This window comes from Rana temporaria, chromosome 5, assembly GCF_905171775.1.
Source record: "Rana temporaria chromosome 5, aRanTem1.1, whole genome shotgun sequence".
NCBI classification, from domain to species: Eukaryota; Metazoa; Chordata; class Amphibia; order Anura; family Ranidae; genus Rana; species Rana temporaria.
Window position 1 is genome coordinate 335,230,412 of NC_053493.1, and position 23,324 is coordinate 335,253,735.

At 41.2% G+C, this 23,324-nt stretch overlaps 1 protein-coding gene across 1 annotated transcript in view; it reads left to right on the forward strand.

Annotated features, from left to right (window-relative positions):
- Window positions 1–23,324, forward strand: part of C5H8orf34 (chromosome 5 C8orf34 homolog) — a 363,446-nt gene that overhangs the window by 316,379 nt on the left and 23,743 nt on the right. The window contains exons 12-13 of the mRNA XM_040354371.1: window positions 1,718–2,211; window positions 15,661–15,754. Coding sequence (XP_040210305.1) covers window positions 1,718–2,211; window positions 15,661–15,754 — 588 coding nt within the window. The remainder of the gene's footprint in view (window positions 1–1,717; window positions 2,212–15,660; window positions 15,755–23,324) is intronic.

Genomic DNA, 23,324 nt, shown 5'->3' on the forward strand with positions numbered 1-23,324 from the left:
AACAGCATGGGGGTCCCCCCACAATCCATGCCAGTACCTTCGGGTCTGGTATGGATTTTAAGGGGTACACATGCCAAAAAACTAAATTCACACCAAACCCTCATCTGAGCATGCAGCCTGGCAGGCCAGGAAAGGGGGCAAGTGTGCAACCCATACCAGGCCACATGCCCTCAAGAAGGGGGAACTCACTCTATACAGTATGTCCCCATATTGATAAGGGGGCCTCTTCGCCACAACCCTGGTCCAGTGATTGTGGGGATCTGTGGTTAGGGGGATTTTCAGAATTTGGGAGCCCCTTTAACAATAGGGGCTCCCCAGATCCGAGCTCCCTGTGTGAATTCTAAATACAAATGTCAGTGTAAGATAAAAGCACAACAGTTTTTGATAAGCTCTTTATTGGACAAAATTGCAAAAGTGTTCCCAGTGTACATCCATTGTCAATCATGTCATCCACATCAATCACCTAAATGATATTCGCTGATTTGCATGAAAAAAAGCCTGCTGACACCCAACTGCTCCTGTTGCTTGCCTAGCGCTGAATGACACTCTGCCCCCCCCCCACCGCTGAAGTAAATAGAGGTGTGAGAAGTCATCTGGTGGCATAATTGACCATATAGGGACATGTCCACAACGCATCGCACTACAAATAAATGAACACTGCATAAACCTTTGGTGCACTGGAGGCCGTTGCATGAATGGGCTGCATAACACAGTGCATCTTACGGCAAGAAAACGTGCTTTGTGGTGTTCTAGTGTAAACTGACCCTAAAGGTATCCATATAGCCCGGTTCAGCCACTGAGATTTGATTAAATGCATACTCCTGATGGAACTGTCTAGAATTCTTTAGCAATTTTTTCCCAAAATAAATTACTGAAAAACCAAGTCTGCAATTTGCTACCATATCTGCCAAATAACTGCAATCCACTAAAGCTGTTCAGTTGGAGCATTTTCAGTTCCTTTCAGTTATAGACTAGGAGTACTCGGATTGGATGTCAAACCCATTCAGAATCTTTCCAGTTCAGGATCCAGTACATGATGTACTTTGAGGGAAATGTTACAGTAAAGGTTGACCCAACTGTGTGTGGTAGATTTTTCATTGACTTGGTGTCCCTCATTTACGCAACATAGTTTCTCCTTTACTAAGAACAACCACATAACCATTACATATCTAGTTACATATTACAGGCCTCATCCGTTTTAAATTAGTTTACACACTTTTTGATTGCATGTCACTGCCAAAGCCAAAGTGATTGCACTTGCATGATGTTTCCTGAAATATTTCATAAAAATAAAATTGGTAGATACCATATTGTACAAGAGAACAACGCTATGGAATGAAGCAAGTTTCTAGTTGCCGTGATATTATAAATAACTCTATTTATTTGGTAACAATGGATTGAATTGTATTTTTAGGTTTTGTGTGAACTTTGGAATACAGAATTTGTTCCAAGTGTTTTTTATCATGTGCTGTTAGAGCTTCATCTGCTGTTATAGACAGATAATTGGAGTCTTTTAAGCTTTACAAGCAATATCAGCACACAGTTCATATTTCACCAGGCCTTAGAGGTTTGTGGCACACACTACAAAGTCTTGCTCTGTGGGAAATCCATAATTTAAAAATTGACAGAGGAATAAAAAAAGGAAAATATGAATGTTTTCATAGTGTTCTTGAAAGAATGTTCACTGCCTCTCTAAGTGTTTGTTTTGGTCTTGCAGATATTGAGAAGGATTTGGCGCTAATGGCAGAAGCAAGTATGTCAAGGAGTTCTGGAAACCAACATGGGACTGGTACAAGTGATCCTCAAGGAGCTACGTACCACATATCAAGTGTGCAGAATCCAAAGCCACAAGTGCCAAATCAAACCACCAAGAACTTACAGCTTCACCTTCAAGGGAACAAATCACCTCCACAAGCTACCAGTAGAACCCATGGTTCAAATCCATCAAATAGCAGGCCACAGACTCCAAATTCTCAGTCAAGTAAACTTCAGACACCTGTGACTCCAGTTGGTAGGCCTGGAACACCAAACAGCATGGTGTCTCGACCAATAACCCCTAGTAATCAGGGAAGTAAAGATGGAATTACTCCTGTGCCTAGGAGTAGATCTGTAACTGTTAAAAGTCAGATTGGATGGACGTCTAGTGCACTGTCTGGAGTTCCAGCTGCAGACACCTTAGCAATTGCCTCTCAGCGGAACAGCACTGCAGAGGTAAGAAAACGTATTCATTCAGCTTGCTATAAAAATGTATCATAAATCATAGCACGATAATGTGAATTTTCACAGTTGCCAATAAAAGATAATTATAGTTTCCAAAATCCTTGATCTAAAGTCACAATTGTTAGCAAGGCAATCACATCTGGGCTTTTTATATTTTGATACGTTATCCAAAAGCCAGTAAATAGGGAAATTCAGGAAAATATAAAAATGCCTCTTATGCTGCGTACACACGATAGGTTAGTCTGATGAAAACGATCTGATGGACCGTTTTCATCAGAACAAACCGATCGTGTGTGGGCCCCATCGGTTATTTATCCATAGGTTAAAAAAATAGAAACTTGTTTTAAAATTATCTGATGGATAAAAAACCTTTAGAAAAAAACGATCGTCTGTGGGTACGTCCATCACTTAAAAATCCACGCATGCTCAGAATCAAGTCGACGCATGCTTGGAAGCATTGAACTTCATTTTTTTTCAGCACGTCGTTGTGTTTTACATCACCGCGTTCTGACACGATCGTTTTTTTAACTGATGGTGTGTAGGCACGACTGATCATCAGTCAGCTTCATCGGATAACTGATGGAAAAATCCATCAGACCGTTTTCATCAGACTAATCTATCGTGTGTACAGGGCATTAGTCCAGTCATGCCTTCACTAAAAAATCATTAAAAGAGAAGTATGGCCAAATCTTTTTAGCTATACTTCTCTTCTGGGTTACACAGGAGACAATAATATTGGGATTCATCCAGCCACTGAGAGCCTGAGCCAAACATTTCCACCCCCCCCCCTATAGCCCAGCAATCCAGTGAGTGTTGGAGGGACAGAGCAGAGAGTGGTGACTGACAGTTATTGCCCAGTTCTCAGTTCGCTCTGAGCAGAGAAAAATCAGTGGTCATCTGATCACTCAGTTCTTGGATTTAGAGCCAGCAGAGGACAGCTATAGCATCAGACCAATGCTGCAGCAGGGAAGTGAGAATATATATATATATATATATATATATATATATATATATATATATATATATATATATATATATATATATATATATATATTAATCCTACGCTTCTCCTTTAAAATATTTACATATTCTGAACTAGCAGTAAATGCAACTTTAATAAAGCCCTTGTTCGTCTATGTAGCTACAGGCATTGTGAAGAAATTAATTTTCAAAAATCACATAGGTCAACATACATTGTCCCACAATTCTTTGTGCAGCAGACATTTGACTGTTATCTGAAGATTAGTAAGAGTTTATAATGTTTGCAATATTTTCCTTTAAAAGGTCCCACGTAGGGAATTACAATCATTTGCCCTAAAAAAATTTAGTTGGGGGTTCCTCATGCTTTGATCTATTTCCTTTTAAGGGCTCTTTCACACGGGCGATCTGCCCGACAGACTCCGCTTTGCTCAGTGGGGCATGGATCTGCTGATCCCCACTGAGCAGGCAGATGACAGGTCTGTCTCTGCTAACTGTGCATGGGTGGACCTGTCAGAGTCTCGCTCTCCTCTATAGGAAGATCGGATGGAAAACAAACTGCCTGTCAGTTTTCTATCCGATCCGCCAAAAGGATGGAAAATAGGGTCACCATCCATATGGATTTCACGGATAGGATCGGATTGGATAGTGGCAGATGTCAGCAGACATGTTACAGATGACATCCGCCGCTCCATAGAGGTGAATGGAGCGTCCGATCAGATCTGCCTGAAAAACTGACAGGCGGACCTGATCGGACAGCCTGTGTGAAAGGGGCCTATGATTAATTTTAGACATGTGTCTAAACTGCCACACCTCTGAAAAACGTTCCACTTGGGGAGGCGTTTAACAGGCAGTATGGAGGCTATATGATGTCTCCTCGCCACCATTTTTAACGGTATAAATGCTACACCGGCACACCATAACCATGGGGAGCAATACCTTTAGCCTCAGGCAGAAAGCAAAGAATCGCGACCACAGCATGTAAACCTTCCCATCCCCTGTCTTTGTAACTCGGGTGGGCGCTAAATCGAATGTTTTTAACACCCCTATACGCAAGTCTAAAGTGCTAAGAAATCAGTGCTGGTATTTTTTAGTGCAGGGCTTCCATCATAGAGAGCAGTGCCCTGTTCTATAAACCCATTTGCACTAACTTTCCTTGGAATCCAAAAACTAACTCTCCCTGCAACCCTACACTGATCCACTTATTTACCCTTTCTGTAATTATAACACCAACATACCCTACAACTCTACCACTATTCTCTTACTTAAAGGGTCACTAAAGGAAAAACATTTTTTTTGCTGAAATGACTGTTTACAGGGTATAGAGACATAAAAGTTAACTGATTCCTTTTAAAAATGATTAAAAATAGATTAAATTCTATAATATAATGTGCCTCTAGTTTCACTTTCGGTTTTAAACTGGTTTCATGTTTATGTGAAGTAAAGAGACCCACAGAACAAAAACAAACAAATCCAGGGCAGTGTTTTGTTTTTAAAATGAATCTGATAGGTTCTGAGGAGTTTTAGACACACAGCTTAGACCACAGTGAGAAGCTCCCATGAGATTTTTCATAAGGAGCCAGACAAGCAGGAAGTGTGGAGATCACAGCAGAATTACAGCTACTTCAAAGCAAAAACGAACAATGAGGACATGAAACCAGGACTGCAGTAAGGTGAAGGAAGCGATTTAGCTAAAAAAAAAATTCCTTTAAGCTAACCATCTGCCGGTAGATTTCCATATGAACACTCACATATCTCATCAGTACATTGGATAATACCAACAATGCACTGATTACTGTATAAATGTCACTGGTAGGAAAGGGGTTAACACTTGGGGCGATCAAGGGGTTAAATGTGCTCCCTCATGAGTGTTTCTTACGGTGAGGGGGTGGGATTGACTGGTGGAGGAGACATATCGCTGTTCCTACTTACTAGAAACAAATGATCTGTCTTCTTTCCCCTGACAGAACAGGGATTTGTTTACACACAAATCACCGTTCTGACTCTTGTGCCCGAGATTGCGGGTGGCTGGCGGTGATCAGGCCCGCCGGCCACGTGCATCAGGTCCCCCACCGTGCAGCGGGCGTGCTCCGACGGCTCTTAAAGGGGAAAACATACCCATACGTTGTTTTGTGGGAGCGTGCCAGTTTGCTGATGTATAATGGCATGAGCAGATCTGCAAGTGGTTACATTTGTTTTTCCCTTAAAATGATCTTAAATGGTGTTAAAAAACAAAAAATTTATTACGCAGCTTACCTACTCCTTTCTTTCGTTTTTCATTTTTGTCAGGGGTTTTTTTTTCCCCTTATTTTCACCTGGTAAAGCCAATTAACACTGACAGGAGAAAACCTTTATCCCAAAAATAAAAAAAATACTGTAGCTGCTTAAAAAGTGTTAGGTCTGAATGGCTGTCATCCCAGAAGGAAGCCACTTCTAAAGATGATGTACAAGAAAGCCTGCAAACAGTTTTATTTTACAAATAGTTCCAATTTAAATAACTTTTATCTGCTTACATCTTATTATTAACAAGATGTACCGTTTTCTCCTATAAACAATCATTACATGTTAAAAAAAATCAATGAAAGCAGTAATTCAAAAAAGGATTCTTTTCTATTCGTTTCCATTGCCATTCTAATGAATCTGGTAAAGAGGCCTTGAAAGTGGCACGCTTGTTACATTAATTTCTATATGCCAGAAAACAGATACAGTAAATTTAGAAATGGAGAATTACACGCAACATTAAAACAGAATAAAGATGTTCACACGGGGCCTGCTCTGTAACTAAGATGAGATGTCAACACCGACATCACTCACTGTGCACTGACACACAGCTTTAGGCTGAAGGTTTCCCTGTGTGTCTGTATGCACTGAATGATGACTGTGCTGACATTTCAATGCAGCTGGATAGCAGCACTTTGTCTTCTGGATAATGATTGTACAGTTAAGGCATTTCCACCTGGTCAACCTGCTTAGAGCGAAATGATGCGGCAGAATTGTACACGGTGTAATTTATTGAATGCAATGTATGTGCTGAAATGTAACCACCATTTCCCACATCATTAAGTTGGAGCTTTCAGCAATTTTCTAAGTCTGCATGAATACATTCCTGACATGTCACAATATAAACAGTGTACTTTTTCTAAAAAGCTGTACATTTTAGTCAGTCAACAGCAATTCAAATACTGGGAAACTGGGAGAAAGATGGCCTCAGTCTGATGCAGGCCGGAGAAAGCAATCCCTGAGGCCCCTTTCGCACAAATGTTCCAAACGGGTCCACCTGTCCACTTTTTTTCAAGTGGACCCGATCATACCATCTATAGCTCTCTGTGGAACAGCGCATGTCAGCGCACCCGTCGACATCCAATCTGATCCGAGCCGCCAAAAAAAGATGGATTAGGCTAGTCTTCTCCTCTATGGGGAGGATCGGATGACAGCCAGATGGAAATGGACAGGCGGTCTGTTTCCATCCAACCACCTCATAGAGAAGAGCAGGCTTTGTCAGTGTCCACTTTAAATAAAAATAAAATCAGCGCTACACCCCAAAACAGAATGAAAAAAATAAGAATAGTTGCTAGCAATAAGAGAACTATACAATCTTCAATGCAACATATAACAAAAAATTGCAGCGCATGAAAAAGGAAACAATAAATTGAGTTATATCATTTTACATTTTATGCAGTTGAATATTGTATGTATTGGTGTAGTCATCAACAACCGCTCTTAAATGGTGTTATCCGCCTGCTCAGTGGGGATCAAAGGAGTCTGAAAGGGGTCTTACGCTCCGCTTTCCTAGAGATCTAGAAGGGTCAAGTGAAACAAAAAGTAAATACTGTGGGGGATGAGCTGAAAATGAAGAAAATTAAAATAGGTTAGGTGTGGGTAGGATAGGCTTCTCTGAAGAGGAGGATATTCAGGGATTGTCTAAAAGCTAATAGAATAGGAAATAATCAGACAGATTGGGGTAAGGAGTTTCATAGGATTGGGGAGGCTCTGTAAAAGTCCTGGAGGTGAGCATGGGAGGAGGGAGCTAGAGATGATGCCAAGTCTGAAGCAATATCTCAGATCAGTAAGTAGGTACTAAATAAAGATACTGTTGTCCTTCAGGAGAGGGAAAAGCAACTATAGCACACTGAGGGGATGTACTGTGATCCCTGAGAGAGATCATAAATATCTCTAAGGCTGGATTCACACTGGTGTGTCGTTAGACATTGCATGTGATTTGCACAGCACTGCTGTGCAGATCACATGCGATGTCTGTGCGATGCAAATTCATGAAAACCGATCTGAGGCCTCGTACACACGACAGAGTTTCTCGGCAGAATTCACCGAGAAACTCGGTCAAAACCCGGATTCTGCCGAGAAACTCTGTCGTCTGTACAGTTTTGGCTCGATGGAGCCGCCGAGGAACTCGACGAGAAAATAGAGAACATGTTCTCTATTTTCTCGTTGTCCTCGTTCTTCTATGGGAGAAGCCGGCCCGCCGAGCTCCTCGGCGGCTTCATCCCAAAACTCGACGAGGAACTCGACGTGCCAAGCACGTCGAGTTCCTCTGTCGTGTGTACGGGGCCTTAGAGTGTCATTAAATTTCTATTGACACCTGCAGCGGTTTGCATAGGGCAGTGTGAACCACTGGCAAGTTCTATGCGGGAACCAGCACTGGATTCACTTTGGTTTCCGCATCGCGATACGTGAACCACACCTGAATCCACTTGAAAAATGTTGATGTTTTGCCCATTGCATCTTTATTAAAGTGGTTGTACACCCTGTACAACCACTTTTACCTACAGTGCTCGAAATATCTCCTAAACCTACACAGTTTGGGAGATAATTACAATAGAGACTTGTGCCGATGTCTACAATCGTGCCGTTTCTAAAAAAGGTCATTCCGTGACTGGCTGCCCAATCACAACGCTGGAACCGCGATACCCGGAAGTAACTCCGGGACAACATGTCGGCGGCCGATGCTGTGTATGCTATGCATACTAGCTCATTATGCCTTTGTCTTGCAGGTGTTAGTTTTTTTTTTTTAAGTGAATTTACAACCACTGTAAACTATAACTAAAGGTAAAACTTTTTTTAGTTTTGGATATAGTGGAGAAGAATTCGAACACCTGTCAGGTTTTTATTTGCTGACTGTACCCCCTGTTGGAGAGATTCACCCTCTCTATTTGCCCTGTTTACCATTATTACCAAAAGTCAAAGTAGAAGAAAATACCAAATTTGGGGTTCTCACCAGAACACTAATAGAGGGCAAATCTTCCAATGGTGACACCGGTAACATCAAGGGATTCCCTTACCTTGAAGTGATTGTCTCTTAATTCCTGGGACAGTAAATGAAAATCTCACTAATGGGACAATGGCTGCAAGCACTAATCAAATGCTTGTTTTCCAGCATGACTGTTCCACAGAAGATGTTGGACCAGCTTCTGTTGAGCAGAGAGGTGAACTTACGTACAGAAAGTAGGTCAGTTCCCGCTGAACCCACTGACGTTCTATACGTGTATACCCAACGTAACAGTATCAAGTGGCTATATCCTTACATCATCACTATTTTATCTTCTTACTCTTCCTTTTTCTTTCTTGCGCTTCCTTCCTCTTTCCTTTTCTTACCTATTCTGTGCAGACAACATTTTTCTTAACGTGATTCTTGTCAAGCCTGCCTTACATACTCACAATCGTGAAAAAAACATGCTCGAGCAAAGCGTGGTGACGTACAACACGTATAACGACACTATTAAGGGGAAGTTCCATTCGAATGGTGCCACCCTTTGGGCTGCTTTTGCTGATTTTGTGTTATTAAAAGTTTAGTGAGAGACGGTTCGCGCTTTTCAGTCTTCGTGCTTTTCAGTCTGTTACAGCGTGACGAATGTGCTATCTCCATTACAAACGCTAGTTTTACCAGAACGAGTGCTCCCGTCTCATAACTTGCTTCTGAGCATGCACAGTTTTTTCCCGTCGTTAAAGCTTACACACGACCGTTTTTCACTACGTGAAAAACGACAACGTGAAAAACAACGAGAAAAATTAGAGCATGTTCTAAATTTTTAATGCCCATTTTTCACGACGAGAAAAATGCTCTGGAGCCTACACACGGTCGTTTTTAATGACCAATTAAAAAAATGGCATTTTTATCGTCATGAAAACCGGTCGTGTGTACGTGGCATTAGAGTGTTATTTGAAAAACACAATGTCCATCGTGGGAGAGGTTCCCTCTATTAAGGGAATGCCTAAGGAAAACTCTTATCAGACTGAAACCACTTTCAGTAGTATTAGCGAAGTGTCCCCAATTTTCCATAGCCCCCTTATAAACAACAATAGCGTCCTGATCCCTCTGTTTATGATACTTGGAAGACTGAAGTAATAACACAATCATTGCATTTTCTGATCAAGCTACGATATCAACATTTCTCAGAAAGTGGAGCTGCAGGTAAAATCTAATATTGCAGCTCTGGATCTCTTTAATATAATTACGAATTGTTTGAAATTCAAACAGGGTGAACTGAAGATCTTGGCTGTGATAAACTGTGATAAAATCTGTAAAGTAATCAGACAGGCCTTAGATTCAATTAGGTCTTCTACCCAAACTACAAAAATGTTTCTTCAACAATGAGTAAAGAAAACAAGATAATGTTATCACTTGCATATGTTTGATCTGGTAATGAACATGGTTTCATTCAACTTTTCTGTTCAGAGGAAGTATGGACACGGAGGAAATCAGGAGAACTTTGTTATTGTTTCTATGCCAGTGACCTGTTGATGAACTACTATATTTGTAGCCCCTAATATTTTTGTCCACGCTATAGCCCTTAATCAGAACAGTCACATGGACTATATTATTCCGTGACCACGAACAAACACTTAGATAATTGCAGTTTTCCACAGGAAGCAACAAAATGCATTTTTTTTCATAATTCTATTTGCATAAAAATGCAGATATCTTCTTAGCCAAGGGGTTGTATGTCTGGAAGTCATGGATCAACTCCCACACGCCTTCCAAATGAGATAAAATGAATGTAATTATTTTTTTAAATGCTGTGCCAAGATCGCAATTATAGATAAAATGGAACACACACACACATATACAATAGCCAAATTTTATGATCTCCAGTAAAATACTACCTAGTGTATAGTCATGTACTGCATCCCACTACTGCACTACAGGTGGTGCATGCTGTAAAATGTTTTATAAGACTTATAATACGGTTTTAACTGTGTGTAGTAAAGGCTAACACAGCATGTTTTGTTACTTAAAGTGTTTACAGAAAAATGATATAATATTCACTGTGGAATCCCATATGTCCTAAACTGGTCTGGACTTGCTGATCTTGTTTTACAGTTCCTGTGCTTGTTCTATCACTAGCAATTAGGGATGAGCTTCGAGTTCGAGTCAAACTCATGTTTGACTAGAACATTGCCTGTTCGCCTGTTCGGGGGAACAACGAACAATTAGGGATGTTCGCGGCAAATTCGAAAAGCCACGGAACACCCTGTTAAAGTCTATGGGAGAAATCTAAAGTGTTCATTTTAAAGGCTAATATGCAAGTTATTGTCCTAAAAAGTGTTTAAAGTGTATTAATGCAAACAAAGTTTTAAAAACTGCAGTTTTTTCAGGAGCAGTGAATTTAATAATGCTAAAAGTGAAACAATAAAAGTGTAATATTACTTTATATTTCGTACCTGGGGGGGGTGTAAAGTCAGCATGTGAAAAAGCGCATGTTTCCCGTACATAGAACTGTCCCTGCACAAAGTGTAATTTCTGAAAGAAAAAAAGCATTTAAAACCGGCTTTGCGGCTCTAATGAATTGTCGGCTCTGGCAATTCAGAGATGATTCATTGATAAAAAAAAAAAAAAAGCGTGGGGGTCCCCCCAAATTCCATTAACAGGCCCTTCAGGTCTGATATGGATATTAAGGGGAACCCCGCCGTCAATTTAAAAAAAAATGTCGTGGAGTTCCCCCAAAAATCCACACCAGACCCTTATCCGAGCACGTTAACCTGGCCGGCCGCAGAAAAAAGGGGGGGCAGAGTGCGGCCCCCCCTCCTGAACCGCACCAGGCCACATGCCCTCAACATGGGGATGATGTCCCCATGTTGATGGGGACATGGGCCTCATCCCCACAACCCTTGCCCGGTGGTTGTGGGGGTCTGCGGGCGGGGGGCTTATCAGAATCTGGAAGACCCCTTTAACAAAGGGGACCCCCAGATCCTGCCCCCCCTATGTGAATTGGTAATGGGGTACACTGTACCTCTACCATTTCACAAAGGAAGTGTAAATAGTTTTAAAAAAAACACACAGACACCGTAGAAAAAAATCCTTTATTAATAATAAAAAAAAAAAATCCAGCGGTGGTAATCCATTCTCGATGCGGCTCCCTGCTCCAACATTGTCCTTGACAGAGAAGATCCATCCGTCCAGAGCGCAGCAGACAAGCTCCTCTCTCTGCTGGACACAGCCCAGCGGAATGACGCGCTGCAGCTTTGACATTTCTTATATAGGGGAAGCGGCCACCCGTCACGTGACCCCGCCCCCTCTGACGCACCCTCGTACGTCACTGGGAAAGACCGGGTTCATTGAGGGAACCATGAATGCCAACATGTACTGTGACATACTGAAGCAGAGCATGATGTAGGGAAAATGGCTAATTGGGCCCAATTTGGACATTTTCACTTAGGGGGTGTAGTCACTTTTGTTGCAGGCGGTTTAGACATTAATGTGTTGAGTTATTTTGAGGGGACAGCAAATTGACACTGTTAGGCCGGGTACTAACGAGCAAACATGTACGATGAAACCGGTCCGTCGGACCGTTTTCACCGTACATGTCTGCCAGAGGGCTTCTGTACGATGGCTGTACTAACCATCGTACAGAAGTCCGCGCGTAAACAATACGCGGGGCGTGTCCGCATCGTCGCCGCGACGATGACGCGGCGACGTGGGCGGGCCTGCCATTTAAAGGCTTCCACGCATGCGTCGAAGTCATTCGACGCATGCGAGGGACGGCGGGCGCTCGGACATGTACGGTAGGTCTGTACTGACGACCGTACATGTCCGAGCGGGCAGGATTCCAGCGGACGGTTTTAAAACACGTCCAGGAATATTTGTCTGCTGGGAAAAGGCCCGGCGGGCAAATGTTTGCTGGAATTCGGCCCGCTCGCGCCTACACACGACCGAACATGTATGCTGAAACTGGTCCGCGGACCAGTTTCAGCATACATGTTTGGTCGTGTGTACGGGGCCTTATACAAGCTGTACACTCACTACTTTACATTGTGTTGTCCCATGAAAAGATAGAGTAAAATATTTACAAAAATATGAGGAGTGTACTCACTTTTGTGAGATACTGTATATATACAGTGAGGAAGATCCAGTTATTTTGTGTTTCTTCCATTTGCGAATAATCGCTCCAACCGTTGTCACCCTATCACCAAGCTGCTTGGTGATGGTCTTGTAGCCCATTCCAGCCTTGTGTAGGTCTACAATTTTGTCCCTGACATCCTTGGACAGCTCTTGAGGCGATTAATTTCGCATTTGTTGCGCTATACAAGTTACTCACTCACTCAGGCCGCGTACACACGGTCGTTCCAAACCGATGGGCCGACAGGCCACTTCCATCGGTTCACCGCTGAAGTGGCCTGATGGTCTGATGTTTGAAAGAAGGGGGATGACAATATCCTCACATGTAGTGTGCATGTGGATATTACAAAGTAGAGAGAGAGTGCCGCGTCCTAATTAAATGATAAAGGAGATAACTAAGGGCTAGTTTTTGGACTTTTTAGGCACATTTTGGTTGGTCAGAATATATTCACACAAGGAGAGATTTTCTCTAAAAGGTTTTTTGTTTATTTAGATATAAAATAACATAATGTATATAGAACAAGGAAAAAATTAATTGCCGTTTCCAGCAAAAAACTATCTGAAAGGCTAACTAGGCAAGCCTATCCATAAACGTTGACAGGAATCATACATAAAGTAACAATGTATCCACAATGAGATTAAACACTTCCAAAAAGAAATGAAATAAAGTGCATAAACATAATTAGTAATCCTGCCAGGTTATGGAAATGCAGGCAAGAGTATGTCTGCGATGGTATGGCTTGCTGCGTTGGTAGACTCGACCGGTTTCGCGCTTTAACAGCGCTTCCTCACGGAGTCAGCAGTGTGGTTTGGAAGATAGTATTTGTTAGTATAGGAATTAATCCATGAACGATACGTATTGAGCATAAGAATTTCTTAGCAATAATAGAGGAAAAAGGTAAACTATGTCCGGGCAGCTGGACGTATTGTAAGGGGTATAGGAACGCCCCAAAGTAAAAAGTAACAATCTTCAATGAAGGAGGGCAGAGCCTAAGGAAAGACAAGAAGGGAGAGGGTGAACAGTCCCCTCTGTCAGTCCTCAATGGGTGCTAACTTCCTGGTAGCAGAAGTGGACAGACAAGTCTGGATGCCGGCTGGGAGCCAGGTATTTAAGGCAAAAATGAGCCTGGTTGTAGTAGTACAGCGGCGACCTCCTCCACAAGTCTCCCGAGAGATGTGCGTACACACCATCATTCCAAAAAATGAATGGTGACGTCAAACAAACAACGTGCTGAATAAAACGAAGTTCAATGCTTCCAAGCATGCGTCGACTTGATTCTGTGCATGCGCGGGTTTTGAACCGATGCTTTCTGTACTAACCATCGGTTTGGACCGATCGGGCAGCGGTCCATCTGTTCGATTTTGAAGCATGTTTTAAAATTTTGGACCGAAGGAAAACAGACCGATGGGCTATACACACGGTCGGTTTGGACCGATGAAACTGAACCTCGGTCCATTCTCATCGGTTTTGTCCGACCGTGTGTACGCGGCCTCACTCACTCTTTGTTCTTGGCCATGGTGGAGAGATTGGAATCTGATTGACTGCCTCTGTGGACAGGTGTCTTTTATACAGGTAGCAAGCTGAGATTAGGTGCACTCCCTTTAGAAGAGTGCTCATAATCTGTCCATTACCTCTATAGAAGACACCTGGGAGCCAGAAGTCTTGTTGATTAATAGGGGATCCAATACTTATTTTACTCATTAAAATGCAAATCAATTTATAACTTTTTTTAAATGCGCTTTTCTGGATTTTTTTGTTGTTATTCTGTCTCTCACTGTTAAAATAAACCTGCCATTAAAATGATAGACTAATCATTTCTTTGTCAGTGGGCAAACATACAAAATCTCTAGTTAAAACTGTTTAATTTTAAGTACTAGGTGGAGGAGCACTCAAGACCTTCTTGTAGACATTTCAATATCAGAAAAAGGAAACTGCCCACTGGCAAAAAAAATAAAACGTTGATTCTACAGGTGTTTGAAGTTTTTTTCACCTGCCTGTAAAAGCATTTCTATTGTATTCTATGCACATTATGACGACTACAAGCATTTTATGTCAGGGACGTTAAGAGTCAGGGGAAAAAAAACCTTCTCGATCGTGTTTTCTGGAGAAGTTTAGGAGCTGTAAAAACGTCAATCGCTCCTAAACCCCTGTTATCTCTTGTGAACGTCAAGTTTCAACGTTTTTTTGTATTTGCTTTTGCAGAGAAGAGTGTTGTTAAGTGCAACAGACATCTGTAAACTCAAACGCTCATAAACGCACCTAAACTTTGTATAATATGCTCTCAATTCACGTTTTTTATGACATGTTTTTCCAGCTAAAATGCTCAAGTTTTTTTCTGCTCCTAGTGTGCATTGAGCCTTAAGGTTTTTTTACCATAATGCAATCTATGCATTAAGGTACAAAACCTTCTGTGCTACAGGATCTCCCCCTCACCCCCCTCTATTTACCTGAGCCTGATTTCTATCCAGCATTGTGCCCCAAAGCAGTGGCTCTCTCCGCTCTCTCCCTTCTCACAGGACAGATTGATAGCAATGGGAGCCACTGGCTCCCACTGCTGGCAATCAAATTCCCTGACAAGGGGGTGGGACCAAGCTCCGCTGTCTGTGTCTAGCTTTCTATGGGGACACTCGCTGAAGAGGAGGGGCCAGGAGCACCAGCGGGAGAGCCCAGAAGAAGAGGATCTGGTCTAGTCTGTGCAAAACTATTGCACAGAGCAGTTATGACATTTATTGTTTTAATAAAAAAATTAAGCTTTACAATCACTTTAAATGGTCAGTTTCCTCTGCAAGTAATGCCATTACAAGCTGGTGAGGTGTTTCTAGTGATAGTATAGGGTTGTCAGAGATGATTGTAAGGTGGCTTTGATTCTTTACTTAGATTTCAGAGAATTGCAAACCAAGTGATGACACTTTTTGCTTGCTACCTGGTTGTACATTAATGAGAGTGGTGACTAAACTGCAGTATGAAGTCCAATTACAGTCTGGCAAAGATGCATTAGCTATTTCTAACAACATTGTTGGCACCAGCATCAAATAAAAATTTGTATAAATAATGATGCAACTATAAATAAATGTTTGATATGCAAATCATTTTCTGCCCCATTTACTAGGAGGAATCTTATGAACAATTGCAGGGATCTCGCCAGCCCTGGATCCTCCCAAGTGACACAGAGAGTGAAGGTGTGGATATAGAGAAGGAAAAACGTAAGTTTCCTCCGTTGCTATGAGGAACATTTTTTTACATATGTATTACATTTTTTTAAAATTACCCATTATCTCATAAAGCCTTTTTCATGATATCCAAAGCTTACATAAGTAATGCCGCGTACACACCATCGTTTTCTGCGATGGAAAAATGCGACGCTTTATGTGCTTTAAAAAAACGTCATTTTTCAAACTTCAATTTGAACAACGACGTAGCATACACACCATCGCTTTTTCACAACGCTCTAGCACAGCGCAGTTCCGTCAATCACGCACGACGTCACTATAAAGGGTCGTTTCCAAGCGGAAGACGGCCTCTTTTGCTAATATCGTGTTGCTGCGTGTTAGTAAAAGTTTGGTGAGATACGATTCGTGATTTTCAGTGACTGTGCTTTAAATTTCGTTTTCTTGTCTATAAGCTGAAAAACACCTTAACGAATGTGCTGATTCCATTCTGAACAGTCGTTTTACATGAATGAGCGCTGCCGTCTCCTAACTTGCTTCTGAGCATGCGCGGGCTTAAATCGACGTTTTTACGTACACACGGTCAATGTTTAGAACACAGAAAACGACGTCGGCCAAAAACGACACATAAAATTGAAGCATGCTTCAATTTTTTTCTGTCGTTTTTTAGAAGACATAAAACGACGTTTTTGCCCACACACGGTCAATTAAATTGACGTTTTTGAAAATGACGTTTTTTTCCATCGCAGAAAACGATGGTGTGTACGCGGCATAAGACTTGGAAGCACAGTTCCCTGCTGCTTTCACAGTTATGACTTCCAATGAATAGTGGGGAATTATTTAGCCTTCCAAGTTTCTTTGGGCCTAATCCACAAAAACCCGGCGCAACGTAATTTTTCACATTTAAGTTACACCGCCGCAAAATCTCTACCTAAGTCCCCGATCCACAAAGCACTTACCTAGAAATTTTGAGCGGTGTAACTTAAATCCGTCCGGCGCAAGGCGTTCCTTAATCTAATGGGGCGAGTCCCATTTAAATTAGGCGCGCTCCCGCGCCGGACGTACTGTGCATGCTCCCGACGCGATTTTCCCGACGTGCTTTGCACGTTTTTACGTTGCGCCGAGTTTTGTGAATCACGCCGGAAAAAAAAAGATGCGGCGGGAAAAAAAAAAGTTTAAAAATAAATTTGACAGCGTCGCGGGAAAGAAGGGTCTACTTTTACATGGTGTACTAACTTTACACTTTGTAAAAGCAGCCCTAATTTTGCGACGGCAAACTAATACTTACGGAGAAAAAACGAAGCTTAAAAGCTTCGTGGATCTCCGTAAGTGCTAATTTGCATACCCAAAGCGGCATTTCGACGAGAAATGCCCCCAGCGGCGGCTGCGGTACTGCATCCTAAGATCCGACAGTGTAAGTCCCTTACACATGTCGGATCTTCTGCCTATCTATGTGAAACTGATTCTGTGGATCAGTTCCATAGATAGAAACAGGGATACGACGGCGTATCAGTAGATACGCCGGCGTATCCCTTTTGAGGATCAGGCCCTTTGTTATTAATATAAAAGTGCACCATCTGCTATATGTGGACATTATGCACACATTTTTTTACCCGCTCTGCCCCTTTGGGCCATGTGATTATTGTAGTAAAACATGATGATAGAATGTGCTATTGGAGGAATTGTAGGGCCCCGTACACACGAGAGGATCGATCCGCTGAAATTGATCCGCGGATCGGTTTCAGCGGATAGATCCGCTGGTGTGTACGATCCAGCGGATATTTATCCGCGGATATATTTCGGGCCGACCGATTTCCAGCGGATAAAAATTTCTTAACATGCTAAGAAATCTATCCGCTGGAATCGGCTCCAGCGGATCGATCCGGTGGTCTGTACAGACTCACCGGATCGATCCGTCCGAACCCATCCCTCGCATGCGTCGTAATGATTCGACGCATGCGTGGAATTCCTTGTATGACAGCGGCGCGCACGTCGCTGCGTCATCATCGCGGCGACGGCGCGACACGTCATCGCGATGGGAATTCGGCGCGGATTTCGATCCGATGGTGTGTACACTCCATCGGATCAAAATCCTCAGAGGACGTATCCGCGGATAAATCCTATGGTGTGTACTAGGCATTGGTCTGCTTTTTAACTGTGTAAGCCCTCAAAGTAGAAAAAGAAGAAATTATTAGATTTTTCCTGAACCATAAAAAAAAAAAAAAAAAGCTCTTTAAGTTCCCCTGCACCCGCTTCCTCTATTCTATAGCTTTAGCTACAAATGTCCAGAGGGTGCCAGTAGATGAAAAAAAAAGAAAGGAAAAAAATACCATTATATGTTAAAGGGGTTGTAAAGGTAAATGTCTTTTCACCTTAATGCATTAAGGTGAAAAAACATCCGAGTATTAGCAGCCCCCCAGCCCCCCCCCCCCTGATTACTTACCTGACCCCTCGAAAGTCCCACGCCATGAACGAGCAGGCTTCTCGGCCGTCTTCCCGGCTCATTCATTGGTTGATTGAAAGCAGCACAGCCATTGGCTTCCGCTGCTGTCAATCACATCCAATGACGCAGCGCACCAGGGCGGGGCCAAGTCATACAGTGAGCGGCCATAGGCCGCTGGCTGTATCAGGGGGGTGTGCCCGCAAGTACTCAACACCATGCTCACTCGCTCGCATGAAGGTGATGAGTTCTTACAAGGAGGAGCCGAGACAGCCGCCGAGGGACCTCAGAAGACTAGGATCGGGGCCACTATGTGCAAAACGAGCTGCACAGTGGAGGTAAGTATAACATGTTTGTTATTTAAAAAAAAATATCTTTAGTGATCCTTTAAGGGAGTAAATCCTGCTGCCCTAGCACTATCTCATTAGTGCCACTATGATAAATTCAAGTTAGTGAATCACAGTATTAAAATCCAAAATATAAGCATTCCAACCAGGCAGCTAGCATTTTCAGAAAGGATACACTAGCATTGTCAGTATACGTATTTCTCACAGAACAGGTTTCCTTTAATGGCCTGCAGATATGTTATAATAATAATATTACATCTACTATTTTTTTCTGTGGCGTTATCAATATATAGTTCAATCATTTTAGTCCATGTCCAGCCATCGACATAAGCTGGTTGTTGACTTATGCAACTGATTGTTTGTCTATGAAATGCTCCACATCCTCTGAGGACACTCCTTGGCTCATTGGGGAAACATTTGAAAATCCACAAAGGAATTAAAACATCTATTATTACTTTAAAACAAATATATAAATCTACTCTTTTATCTTCTATCTGTGTTAAATCTTTGGTTTAATGAACCTGAAAATATAGTAAGAAATACTCAGTTACTTTATGTTTTATAAATATGTACACTTTAAATGACTACACAAAAAAATTAAGGTATAACGTGTACGCACATAGGGATTCACATACCTGGAGAAATCTGCAGCCCCCCAGGTTATGCATGAATCTCAGACCATTGCATTCATAGCAAAGCTTGAGTACTTCTTGGTAGACATGTGCATTCGTTTTCGTCTGAATGCATTTTCGTCTGAATTTCAGGTATTTTTGTTATCGTTTTAACAAAGATAACAAAAGCACAGAAAACGAAAAACGAAAGATCCGACATAAACAAATGCTTTATTTTCGTTTTCGTTGCGGTCGAATGTGCCTAACCTTAACTCTATTAGTCCAATTTTATTCTACATAAAGAGAAAAGATTCGACATTGAGAGAAAGATTCGACATTATAGAGACATGAAGAAGAGTCGACATAGAGAGAAACGATTCGACATAGAGAGACATGAAGATTCGACATAGAGAGACATGAAGAGTCACATTTTTTTTTTTAAAGATTCTTTCGAATCTTCTTTTTTTTTTTTTTCTTAGAACATTCGACAGACATCATAAGCCTTCGATGACAGATTCAACCTTAATTGTGCCTAACCTTAACTCTATTAGTCCAATATTATTCTACATAAAGAGAAAAAATTCGACATAGAGAGAAAAGATTCGACAGAGAGACATTTAGATTCGACATAGAGAGACACGAAGAGTCGAATCTTCTTTTTTTTTTTTTTTTAAAGATTCTATCGAATTTTTTCTTTTTTCTTCTTCTTCTTCTTCTTCTTCTTCTTAGAACATTCGACAGACACCATAAGCCTTCAATGACAGATTCGACCTTAATTTGGATTTAAAACTAAAAAAATAATTAAAAACGAAAACTAAATTTGGAAACAAAATATTTCAGTGTGCACATGTCTACTTCTTGGTGGTATCAAAGCTTTACCACCCCCTTCTACCTCATACACATTGCCACTAGCAAATGTATCATCCCAATTGAGAGATAGTTTGATCAAAATGTGTGGGAGGTGGGAATAAGTACGCAAGCTTTGATACTACCAGGAAGTATCAGAGCTTTTGCCTGCCAGAGGGGCACCCAGCATTAAGGCGTAGGGCAGGGTTTATAAATGCACTTTTATACTTGTTTTCACCTTTTTAAGACTTATCAAGAAAAATAGTTCCCAATAACTATTTCATCACATGGGCCCTTGTGAGGTCACATAATGTGGTCATAAAGTAGGATAAGAGAAACCCCTATGGTTTAGAACAGATAACTCACTGAATATTGATAAGCCAGTGCAACACATTTATACAAATCTTTCTTATTAGGGGAAATCCCATATTTGCATACAATTCATGCTTACAAATGGAGGGAGTCAACAGGAAGTGAGAGGAAATCTACCCCAAGGAAGTGAAATTCTCTCCTGTAAGCGTTATGATAAAAAGGTGTCTCCACTGAAGCTTTATCACCAATCCTTGTTTCCACAACAACCCCAAATTTTCAAAATCCAATTGTCACAGGGACAGAAAGTGAGGTGAAATCTCCTGAACAGGAGCACAGACAGCAAAAATAACATTACATAGCCGAAAAAACGTAAAGAAATTTTTTTTGGCTGGAGCTACACTTCAAAAATGTACCTCTTCCGACTTACATACAAATTCAACTTAAGAACAAACCTACAAACCTACAGGACCAAATCTTGTTTGTAACCCGGGGAATGCCTGTATTTCTAATGTGTAGATTTGCATAGATAGATAGTCAGTCTGCTAGATTACCAAGACTCATTTCCTTATTTCAAAAACAAAGAAAACAATGTCAAAGGCTAAATAAATTAGCTTATTTTCTAACCAACCTGCTTAGAAAATAAGAGTTTGAATCTTATTGGTTGCTCAACTTAAGACAAAGTATTTTATATTGGCATACAGTATGTGTCCCCTTTGGCGATATTTCTATTTTACCAAGACAAAAGTGATGGGAAATCTCTATCCCATGGTGACACAGACAAATAGAAAAATCAGAGTGGGGAGAGGAATTTCTTGTTTTATGACCTTGTTATAGCTGTTTTTCCTTGGTGACAACGACCTCCTGCCCGATTTTTGTATGACCATTACAAGAACAGAAAGTAAGGAAACGTTTCTCACAGAACTAAATAAAACCCCAACAGAAATATTAATTTCTAACAACTTTCTTTACTGCTAAAACTGACTTGAGTTAGGTTTTAACATTAATTTGTATATTTTTTTATTTATTAGGCTTAGCTGCTGTAATGTTTTCCAAAAGATCTTCTCTTGTGCTGAGATACTGAATGAGAGAATGATTTGGTACGGTTGCAGGTGCTGTGTAAACACAGCAAATTGCCATAAATCAGATATAATTATCCGAAAATCACAACCACCTGGAATTAGAATGTGTGCATTGTGGCTAGAGCAGCAGTTCAAAGATGTCCTGCAAGTGTCTACCGTATATGTGGTCTTCATGTTATGCACAGAACTCTCTTGATGAATAGGTCAGCTGGGACACACTATACTCCAGTATCTGAAATGATCATACAGCCCTCGTTATTATGATTGTACGTTATGGGAGCCAGACGTTTCAAATTTATGAGTTCAGTACCAGAAGAAAATAAACTTGGTCCACCTGGTTTCTGACTTAATATGTCATAGGTTATTGTGGAGATAATACCGATTTCACAATTTATTTTACTACTTATTAGCAGCACTAGAATGAAACTATGCAGCTGGTAAAAGTGTCATTAACTTATAAAGTACAAATATGCATAGTAATGTATTGCTTATAGTGGGATATTAAGACTCGCTTTGAAGCTGTTAACATCATCAGCTACAGCAGCTTATCAAAGTAGGTATTGTGCAGTATGTGTTCTGTTGACACATTACAGGAACTACACAGTCACAAAGATGTCTCGGGGACGTGCTTTGCCCTGGAAAAAGAATGATATATTTCAGTAATTGGTTCTTACATTACAGACTATAGCATTGTTCCAAAAAATAATGCAGCTTTTGCCATTAAGAACATTGGTCACTGTGTTCCAGTATATCGTTAATAAAAGAAGCAATGCCTGCCAAGAATTTATCCAAGAATTCTATGTAGCAAGTGCTTAAGATCCTCAGAATGTAATTACTTATGTGGTGCTTTCAGTACACAAAAACTATTTTGGTTTTTGCACTTTAAAGTAATTTTTTATGTATACAATTTAATAGAAATTAATTACATAAACAATTATTATACACACTATTACACAAGCATATTCTATTAAAAATGTACATGTGTGTGCGTATTCCTATATTAAGAACATACCCAAACCCATAGCTCTGCTCCAGACTCCACAGATCCTGTGTGGAGATGGGACAATTTTCGAGAACGACAACCATCACTGCAGGCCTCCACTAATGTGGCCTTTGTTATAAAATAGTGGCTAGATGAAGATGGAAGCCTCTCCTCATTGCAAAACACATTAAATTCTTCTTGGATTTAAAAAAAAAACACCTGAAAGGCTCTTAGGCCTAGTACACACAAGAGGATCGATCCGCGGAAACGGTCCGGAGGACCGCTTCCGCGGATAAATCCTCTGGGGGATTTTGATCTCATGGTTGTACTAACCATGAGATCAAAATCCGCACGGAATTCCCTCCGCGGTGACGTGTCGCGCCGTCGCCGCGATGATGACGCGACGACGTGTGCGACGCTGTAATATAAGGACTTCCACGCATGCGTCGAATCATTACGACACATGCGAGGGATGGATTCGGACGGATTGATCCGGTGAGTCTGTACAGACCAGCGGATCAATCCGCTGGACTGGATTCCAGCGGATCGATTTCTTAGCATGCTAAGAAATTTTGATCCGCTGGAAATCCATCGGCCCGAAAAATATCCGCGGATAAATATCCGCTGGGTTGTACACACCAGCGGATCTATCCGCTGAAAGTGATCCGCGGATAAATCCCAGCGGATAGATCCTCTCGTGTGTACGGGGCCTTAGACTGTGATGAACAAGAATAATCTCTGGTCTGAAAATAAAAAACAAATATAGCATTTTTTGTCTCAATTGTAATTGTTATTTATGTAGGAAACCATTTCAGCAGCCATATTCGAATTGAAAAATTAGAAATCTTCCGATTTCAGCTGATTCAAAATGTTTTGGTTCAAATGTTTCTAATTGAATAAAAATCTGGAAAATCTAAGAGAATTCAAAATGATAAAGGGAACGAATTCCGAAAACAAATTTAACGAATCAATCTAATTTAACTAAACTA